General features: G+C 36.4%; 1 protein-coding gene across 2 annotated transcripts; it reads right to left on the bottom strand.

Moving 5' to 3' along the window:
* Window positions 1-327: 327 nt before the first annotated feature.
* Window positions 328-9,588, bottom strand: LOC112504759. 2 transcript variants are annotated; one of them, XM_025108713.1, is made up of 7 exons: window positions 9,361-9,588; window positions 7,160-7,601; window positions 6,735-7,018; window positions 3,707-3,880; window positions 2,965-3,110; window positions 2,512-2,622; window positions 328-727 (listed from the first exon to the last, which is right to left on the bottom strand). In XM_025108713.1, the coding sequence occupies exons 1-7, from the start codon at window positions 9,496-9,498 to the stop codon at window positions 643-645; spliced, it is 1,380 nt and encodes a 459-aa protein (XP_024964481.1). In that variant the 5' UTR covers window positions 9,499-9,588; the 3' UTR covers window positions 328-642. The 2 variants fall into 2 exon arrangements, with proteins under 2 accessions (XP_024964481.1, XP_024964480.1); XM_025108712.1 differs by having other exon boundaries at window positions 6,735-7,601.
* Between the last annotated feature and the right edge of the window lie 1,019 nt (window positions 9,589-10,607).

The raw sequence follows: 10,607 nt of genomic DNA, 5'->3' as shown, positions 1-10,607 counted from the left end.
TGGGGTGGTAACAATGGTGACGGTAACGAGACAAGTAGTGGTGGTGGGGGATGATAGTAGTAGCATGGTCATGATGGGGATAAGAGGTAGGCAAAGGGGTGGGCGATGTTGGTTAAATCAGATGCAAAGAGATGAAATTCAATTTCACTTGTGCCAAAGAACGATGAATTCATTAACTTGTGAAATTCAAAAGGATGTCAGTATATAAACCACACAAAGGAATTGGAAATTGGAATGTGGTCAAAGAAATTGATCAACCAATTCCGTGAAATCCCTTGAGTTCGACGAACCAAACAACATCTCAGCTTCTTTCAACGAAACAGAATCAGATGAATAGTTCATCATCTCAATTAGATCATTGAAAATGAAATCATGGTTTACAAACAAGTATTTGCCAAAAGAGTGGTGGCATATAATTATCATTTTACAACATAACTCATGGCACTTGGGCTATTTTTTACAAGGTTACCAACATTGCCTATAGTTCTCTCTTTCAAGAAACTATGGCTTAAAACTAAAACCGAAAATTACTATCGGGAAACAGAGCTTGATCATAAAGTGAAGACATTCAGTTTCTACAAGATGTATCTATATCTTCTTCAATATTTACATACTACCATTGTGTGCGTTTGTTGATATACATCAAGCTGGGAGTTCTGAACTTGAGACTGAAGCTTGGGTAGCCGCAGGTGTGTCACAAACGTTGCACCTACATACTGGGCACACACTGAAACACCACAAAGAGTGGGAGAACAATAAGATAAAGATAAGGTGCTTTAGAAGGTTTGTCCTATTGTTAACATCAAATAATCATTGGCCCAGATGTACCCGGATTACGGTGCCCGTGGAGACCGGCATCCCAAGAAGTCAAGAGTTCAAACTTTATCAAAGGCGAGAAGGGTGGGCGAATTTTGTCGTATAAACTTCCAAAAAGAACTCTTGAGGTCAAATGGACTAAGCACCCATTTGGTTTGACAAAATATTCTTGTGGGATTTGAATTTCATGCAAGAATTTTGAACTTTCGGTTTGTTTGATTTGGAATAGTAGAATTCCATTCTTTATAGATAATTTATAAAAACAAATTATAAGTATTATAAAATTAAGTAAATTACCCTTTATTAATTGATTATTACAAAACGTATATTTTAAAATATTATCACAAACAAATCTTATAAAATCCCATGAAATACCAACTACTCCATGGGATTTCTATATCCAATGTTTGTGGAATTTTATTGAAATTCAGGGATTTCAATTCCAAACTTTCCTGTAAATCAAAGCAGGATTCAAATAGAATCCAATTCCAAATCCAGCATACCAAAAGGCATACTTAGTTGGGGGGTCAGAGGGTGCAGAATGAAAATGGGAATCATTAATGGTGTCTGGTTGCAACGGAATGATTAACAGAACCTAGGCAATGAAATATTCCTCAACAAATTAGGGGGACGGAACTGATTCCCATTTCCATTCCCCAACATTCTTATTCCCGTTGTTATTTCCATTCCCATTCCCATTCCGTAGAATATACCAAGTGTGCCCTAGGTTTTAATGTCAAATATTTTGTTACAAATATAGCAACATCATTTTTCTATTTGGAGGTAAAAGCAATGTGCATCTCGTCTGAAGATGATAATTAGTAGTATTTGCTAGAGGTGCGAATCAGAGTTCAAACCATATAAACTGATAAACCAGACTTGAACCGCAGTTGGGTCAGCTTTTCAGCTCCTATATTTTGGAAATCTAAGGTCCTCGGTATAGTTTGGACTGAAACCAGTTAAAACCAGAACCAGCCCGATCTTATTTTTGTTGCATGTATGTTTCCAGGAAAACATCCCTGTTTGACCATATGCCATCAACTAAGAGAATATTGAAGCTCGTGTTTGAAACAGTGTTTGGCCACTGGCCCTACTTTTTACTCCGATAGTACAAAAAGCAAAAACAAATATACCATCATGCTTCCAAAGAATTACACTTCTTGGGTTATTCATTAAGACGAAGGATCGTGTGAAAATAGGAGTTAAGTTGAGAAGCATAAGAAGGGATCCCAACCCTTGATCACTTTTAATCTCACCTCCGCCCCATGAATTGCGCTTACCACGGAAATCGATCGTGCACCGCATTAGTGTTTCTCTTCAATTATGATTGCAAGGGTAGAGATCCCTTCTTACCCTTCCCACCATAATTTCCATTCTCACCGGAACCCAATCCATTCATTAATAAATATATTAAAGAACCCTTCAAGAAAATAAAGAACTAGTAAAACATTCTGTTCATGGTTCAGCCTGAACCCAACTGGTGAAAAGACCAGAACCTGACCAGCAATTCTGCCTGGTTCTCGGTTCTAGCTTTCTTCAATATTCAATTTCAGTTTCTCTTTTTTTTTCTTTTTTTGGAGTTTGGTGTGGTTCGGGAACAATGCAAAGTGTTTTCATCCATCAAATAGTGAGAGGTGATGAAATTATGTGAGAAGGTTTTTGGGTTTTGAGGAGGATGAGGGATTAGAAAAATACCCATTAACTTCTTTAAGCCATTTGTCTACACAAGGAGCATGATACTCATGTTGGCACGGAAGCACCCTTATTTTATCTCCCTCCTCATAATCAATCAGACAAATATAGCACCTGCAGTCCAACAATCGCTTACATTATCAGCACTCTGATACTAACCTGCAACAGTTTGACCTATTATTTTCAGATTATAAATGTGGCCAACTCTCTGGCCTTACAAAACGAGTAAAACCCACAATTTATGAAGAAAAAAAATGAGTAAAACCCACGTTTTATGAAGAAAATATGAGTAAACCCCACGTTCTATGTATCATGGCCAAGTCACATCAATATAAAAACAAGGCAACTGTCTAAATATTGGCTAAACCTGCCAGCCCTGCGGTTTATTCAATTAAATCACAGTCCAAGCAATAAATTTAAACTAAACACAAAACAAGAGTCTAAGGGTGGGCTTACTGTTGCACATAATTTGGGCCACTTTCAGATGCATCCATCTTCTTGTGACTTTTAAGAAGAAACGAATCTACAACAGACTCTGGTGCAGGTAGCGAGAGCATTGGCATTGAAAGTGATAGAGGCTGTCGATGAATTTCATCCAATACCTAGCGAACAGAAAAAAAATGGTAAATTTTGGTAACTCAAAAAGCCTGTATGTACCACCCCCTTCCCACAAGAAGTGCAATATGTTCAATCATTTTTTGAAGTTTAATCACCTTTGTTGCCCAGTTTTCACAAAACAGCCTCTCTAGCCTCAGGGGTAGAGGCAAGGCCTGTGTACATCCAACTTTCATATGTGAAACATTCATGACTGCACCCTCCTCCACCCTACGTCTGTCTGGGATATAACGGGTTTGTTGGTTTCGTTTAGATTACAAAGTTGCCCAGTGGAAATTTTCAAATATAATGTGTGATCCATCTAGAACCACAAGATTACTTTAATGTAAACGCCTTTTGAGAAAAAAGTATTTGTTTGCCCTTCGAGCATTCTACACTAAATTTTTGCCCAGCAGTCTTAATTTCAAGCCAAAAAGGTGACTTGACCAGTTAGTTGTTAAAGCGATGTTATACAATGTAATTTAAGTGGAACAAAGGAAGTACCTTTATAAAAGCTTTTTCAGCAGATAAAGCTTTTTTCCAAAGAGTAAAGAACAATGCAGATAACAAGCAGAATTATTCAGTTTAAAATTTCTGGAAATACCTCAGATAAAGCCTGAGCAAGCAACACCACACGTGATATGCTTCCAAGGGAACCAACCTCTTCACCCAAGAAAGATGAACCACATGAGCATGTACCATTGCGGTGGAGGCCAGATGCGCAAAATCTAGTTCGGTGCTCTCGCTCATCAAGACCAGCTAAACCTCTTTCTGACATCTACATATATAAAAACATAGTTGATATTTAATCAAAAACAAGAATTATAAAACTGAGACTTGCATTAGAACAATCGTGCAAACAATAGCATCTGTCATGCAACTTCCATTTGGATGTTGGTAATCGAATGAAATCATGGATTCTTGGAGGTCATCTTTTCCATCTTGTTGTCTCGCCACTTAATAATTTCTTTTTTTAAGTTTCATTTAGCAGCCTCCTACTAGTTTCTCATATAATGTATGGCTGTTTGAGAGTTGAAGCAAATCTTATTCAATATACACAATACTTAATAGAGTTATGTGTGTTCAAAATTTTCTGCCACTTGCACTGGTAGGAGAAAATCATCAAAAGTTCACTAAGATTATTGTCTTTTTTTCTCAGCCAAGAATACAACATCAACACTTCCCACTCCTACCCCACATTTCAAATAGCCCTCAGCTTCTCTTCCTCCTATTGTTCTTTGCACAAAACCAGTAGATCGATTAAAATAAGCCTCTTATGATCCAAAGCCACAAAATGAAGAACCAAATTTCTAACAAGTTCAATACTTTTAACAAATCAGAGACTTACTACTCCACCAAATCCACAAACTGAGATGCAGACAAACATTGCACAAAGAAAACATTCTAGGAAAGAAAGTAACCAAACCTTGCAGTAATAAGTTTATGCTTGCCGGGCACAAAGTGACTAAGATACGGCAGAGCCAAGAGAATGAGATTTGACTGGAAACTGACCAGAATGGATTTATTTTGAAAGATCTACTACACATCCTTGTATTTTTACTATCCATCTCTTTCTTCTTTATTGTTGGGAAGAGGTGAAGAGAGATGAGAAAGTGGTGTTTGGTATTTGATGATTTGACAGCTTACCAAATTTTGAAATTCTACCCTATATTGACTATTCAAATGAGTTAAATGAGATCTCAAGAAATCGTGTTCTTCAAGAGCAAGCTATATGAAGTATTGGCATGTAAAATTAGTGAATGTTTATACCAATAATGAGCCAAACGTGAGAGAGAGTACACCCTCTGTCTCAAAAAAATGTGAAGTTTGACTTGACAAATAGGTTGGACTTAGATCATAAGTTAAATATCTAAAATGCCCATCTGCAATGAAAAAGTAGAGACCATGTGCACTAGGGTTGGGTTCCGGTGAGAATGGAAGTTATGGTGAGAAGGGTGAGAAGGGATCTCCACCCTTGGATCAATCCTAATTGAAGAGAAATACTATATCAACATTAATGAGATACACCGGATCAATTCCCTTCTAAAGGACAATTCATGGGTTGGTTTGAAATTAAAAGCGATCAAGGGTCCAATTCTTACACCTCTCATTTAACTCTTATCCTCACACGATCTTTCGTCGTGTGCACTAATAGGCAAAAGTAGTGACTTTACTAAAACCTTACCCAAAAGAGAAATGTTGCATTTATTATGGGATCACCTGAAAAATGATGCATTTATTTTGGAATGGAGTAGATTTACCCTATTTTACTGTTAGAACTCGTACATTTCTATCTTCTACAAGAAGAAAAATTATCCATTAATCTATACACTATCCCCATTTTCTAAAAACCATATTACAAAATCTCAAGTTTTGTGTTAATGTAAGCTCAACTTTATAAATGCTACCTGCTACCATGGGCACCAAAACCAAATCATTAATATTTTAGAATAAAAATAAAATTGAATGTTTGAGCACTGATGTAGGTGGGATGAGTTGCCTCAAAAGATCTCGTGAGCCAAACCATCAATAAGCATGGCATGCTTGAGGTTGCTCATCTCACCATCTAAGTCAAACATGAGCCATGGTAGGCTTGAGCTTGGCAGTTAGGCAAGTAGTAACGAGAGCTTAAATTAGCTGCCACTACAGGTTATAGAAGCCTAGACAAGCCACTTGCTTTACTTTTTCTCTTCAATTAACTGTAATTTTGGTTGTGAAATGTCAAATTTTAGATTTGTACAAGCTTATATGAGTCAAACCTATATGAACTAAGCAAAGGCTCAAGTCTGTACAAACCCATAGGCACCAAGCCAAGAAAAGGCTTGAGCAGGTGGTGAGTTGAGCTCATGCTTTTGGCAAATCAAGCCCAGGCTTTTGTTCTCCGAGAACCAAAAGCAACAAGTCAATCCCCAACCTACTAAATTTTCACTTGCAGGGCAAGCTCAGCCTCAGCTTCCCTTGTCAAAAACACAATGTCTGATATAGTAAAGAAAAAGCCAAACCAAATCAGATAAAAGTATATCCCACCTAAAGGGGGTCCAGATAAAGTGTATTAGTAATGTTGAATTACGCTAATAAATAAATTCACTATGACCTATTCTCAATACATATTATTTGGATATTTTTATTCCTAATATATAGGATTTAATGAGTTGTACTTATTAGTAGTTTAAACCAAGTAGTCTGTTAGTAGATCCTATCATCCTATTATCCAGGAAGTTAGCTCCAGCTTGAATCCTATTTATTCCAACTCGTTGATAAAAGAAAAAATATTGCAATTCAGTTATATTTGTTCTCAAGTAACTTGCTATATTGAAATAAAACCTGATTCTATAGGACATTCAGCAAGCTTATACATTCATACATATATATAAGATAATGAGGTAACTCATCATAAAAATTTATCTAGTGTAGCATATCTATCATGCAGGATTTAACTTTCTATTCAATTTTAAGTTTTTCATTAGACACTTGCTAAATTGATTATTCTAAAAATGTAGTTCGAAAAGAAACCATTGGAAATACAAAAAAATGGCCTACAACGCTCCTCAACATGGTGCAAAGGTCCACCATCGGCCTAAATGTGTTACAAGTTAGAATACCGAATGTGTGCATGCTCAACAAACACATACCTGAGATCTAAAGTGCCTTCGCTCTTCATTTCTACCATGACTTCTGGAATAACCATGTCCACGTCCATCATGACGAAGATCACCACTAATATCAAGAAGCCAGCGATCATGGGATCCTAGATCATCAACAAGACCAGCTGTGAAAATAACCGCTGGGAAATCACTGTTCCTTCTAGAGCTGCGTCTCGATGAAGTTTCCCCAAAGAGCCTCCCACTGTTCCTTCTTGCTTCAAGACTATTAAACTCAGAAATGCCGCTGGGAAAGACATCGGGGGACACACTCCCTGTATCCACAAGAAGTATACGACCACTTATCACATCTCGTTCAACATCAGATGACAAAAATCCCGATCCAGAAGTTGTCAAACCACTTCCAAACATCCGAAGGCTTAGAAAAGAATCAGAAAGAACGAATAAAGCTCTACCATCAGAATCACCACTCATAGGTATATCATTACGATTCAGCCCGTAACTTTCATCAGGATCAAGATTTTCTTCGGTTTCTCCAACAGTGCTTAGACTTATATTGTCAGATGAAGTCATAGGCATTCCTTCATTCCGTGCACTGTATGTGTCGATAGCTGAAGCCGAGTCCAAACCATCATTTCTTGAGACTGACTCATGTATTGGCTGACCTTCATAAGATGTGCTAGCTTTGTCCTCACTACCATTTACAGAATCATGTTTTACAACAGCATTTTTTGCACTATTATTACAGCTTTCAGATTCTCCAGTTTCTGCCTCAGAAGTTTTAGAACTTGTGCACACCGGTCCAGAACCAAATAATGAAGAAGACACACCTGCAGAACTTACAGATTCGACACTAGCAGGAGGAATATTTTCTATAGAGCTGATAGGTGATTCCAACTGCAAGTGGTGGATGAAGTCAAATGTCAACATTATCAAACACGCACACAAGATTAGTCAAACTATTCCATAAAAGTGCATAAAGAAACAAATTTAAGACTGGGAGTAAACCATTATAGAGCAATCATCAAGGGACCTTACCGCAACTGTTTTGGGCCAACAGAAATTAGAACCATAGCCTTATGCCGCTGAAGTGAGTTCACAATCAATTGACACATATTGGCGTTTAACTGACACGTCATATTAAGATGTCGTAGCAGAGCACAGAAGACATATCAGCATGTGAAAAGATGCTGGCAATATTTTGACTCGGGTGGCAATCTAACAGAAGAATCACAGAAGTCAAGAAAAGAAAAAGTAAAACTAAGAATGATGGGTTTCATTGTTTCTAGTCTCAAAACCACAACCAGGTTCTACACTACTACATTTTTTATTCCTGGTTCACTTTGCATTCTGATAGTTTTTCATTATCTTCTATTCCTCTGGGGTGTCTTGCACTTCTAAGACATCCAAAAAATGAAGAGCGATTTTTTCCTCTTCCTGTCCTTTCAGATTTAAGTTCCAACCGTACAGACCATTTAACCTTTTCATTTTATGGGTCCACTTATAAGGTGTTATAAGAAATGAAGATGAGATTGTGAGATCCATTTGCTAGGATGTAAACCAAAGAGAAGATGATACCCATAAAGTGAAGAATGAATGAAGGAAGAAATGGTATATACGAATGGAACCTAATATTGGTTGTAGTGCCACATAATCAGCCATCACTTGGCAATAATGCCAATTAATTAATACAAATATACAATTTGTCTTCTGGTGGTATATCCACAAATTCAGTAGGTGATTGCTAGCTATGTCTACTCAATATGCCAATACATGATGTGAAAATTATAGACCCAAAAGAAATGTTTATTATCCTAGAGGAGATGCGCAAAATCTAAATAGGTATCTGATTCAACAACAAAAAGAAAGCAAAACCTCTAATGAAAACCACAAATGCAAGCTGCTATCAATAAGAAAGAATATATTCATGCCATATGAAGTCGTCTATAACCATAATCAGAATTTCTCTATTGGAGACCCAAACACTACCATTCAAGCTCAAAAAACAATGATGAGAGTACTATGTATACATACATGATTATTCACAAGAGCATGGGCTATAGTATTGACTTTGTCTGTTCAATTTTTAATACTCACTGATATCGAAAGGTGATTCTTCCATCTAACAATGGAATCCAGAACATCCTGATCCATCTCACTTTTACCTAACATAATCCATAACTAACTTGAGTTTAATTGGAGATCAGTCAATTTCCTCTTTTAAACTCATGCCAAAACAATAAAAGCATGAAATTTGTCAATGATTCATTGCAATTTCAAAACCCAGAGCTCTTATTAGCAAAAACCAGATAAAGCTATTCAGTAATACAATCTTGCAGCAATAATAAGAGCCAAAAGGTAATTTCCATCTTTTTATGTTATGGCACCGCTAAGAAATATTGATACACATAATCGTTTATCAAGAAAGCGAGTTGCACGCAAGTAACAAAAAAAACCCAAAAAACCCTGAAATCAGATCGAAACAACCATCAGTTCAACACTCAACATCAGATTAACACCCTAAAACCAATCATCCAAGAAATTGAAAAGCCATAAGACCAAGAAAACATTAGGGTTCCGGATGCGTAAACGTTGACGATGATGATCAACTATAAACAGAAACATATAAAATCCAATTTTATGTAAAAAAACATACCTCCAACACAGAAGAACGAGAAGTGGAGTTGGAGGTGAGACCACATAGTAGTAAAGATGAGAGCCTTTTCTTTGTTCGATTCATTCTTGAGGGCTTTGAAGATCGATCCGACTCAACTCGACTACTGCTCGAACCCATTTCAGATGCAAACTGACAAACCAGGGAGATTAAGGAGATGAAGAGGATGATGATGGAGCGAGTGAAGAGGACAAAAAGTCGTCTGGTAGAAAATAGAGAGGAGATGAGTTTCGTATGATGGTGGTAAGAGGCCTTTTTGTTATATTTCACTTTCTACCCATGTGCCTGTCAAATGTCACATTGAGGTCCAAAAATAGAAATATTTTAGGGCCCCTGGTTCATTACCGTCAACTTTTCAATAATTATACTATAAACATATATATTAAGGGTTTTGAGATTGCTTATAAAAATAACTTATTGATTTATTTGGTATGACATTAATAATAAACATTTTAAGGTATTTAGATAAATAGTTTATACCGGTGTCAAACCGGTAACAAAGAGATTTTAAAAAGCTAAAAACATTCTAACTTATAATAAATTGACAAAGACTTTCGTAAAAAAACATAAATTGTTTTAAATAAGCAATCCCAAACATCCCCTAAAGTTTTAAAACCTTTGTTATTATTATTATTATTATTATTATTTAGCATGTACAGTTAATTAATATGTATTATTTAATATTGCTTAAATACATGTTTTAATGCATTGTATTACCCCCTAACATCACTCTGATCCAATCGTCGTCCCTTTAGTCTCTCATGTGACATTTAAAGCACTGTGGTTTTAAGGTGGTTGTTGGTTGATTATCTAGCGCGTGGTTTTGGTTGATTACTTTGAACAAGTGAGAGGTAAGTTCTTGAAGGTTGAAAGATATTGCAATAATATAATACTGGCAAACCCAAGTGATTTGTTTGATCGAACTTGATTTGGGATACACAAAAGGATGCCTCTCATGTACAAAGTTACTTTGATCAAGCGTTTACGCCTTTTCTAGATGACTGATAAGATAACATCTTTAATGTGTTATAATGTTATAACCAGGTCCAAGACAACCTGGGTTGAGGTAATTTATACATGTTTATTATGTGGATTACGTGAAATATGCATACCAAAGTAGAAATGCATGAACTATATATGTGAACATGATATTGTGCATGCATATATGTGAAAAGATGGCATGACACATATGATTTATACATGTATGCATGTGGTGTGAAGCATACATG

Source organism: Cynara cardunculus, unplaced genomic scaffold (genome assembly GCF_001531365.2).
Source record: "Cynara cardunculus var. scolymus isolate 2C unplaced genomic scaffold, CcrdV1 Un_Scaffold_6799, whole genome shotgun sequence".
Taxonomy (NCBI): Eukaryota; Viridiplantae; Streptophyta; class Magnoliopsida; order Asterales; family Asteraceae; genus Cynara; species Cynara cardunculus.
The sequence above is the reverse complement of the archived record's forward strand: the minus strand, read 5'-3'. Positions and strand labels throughout refer to the sequence as shown.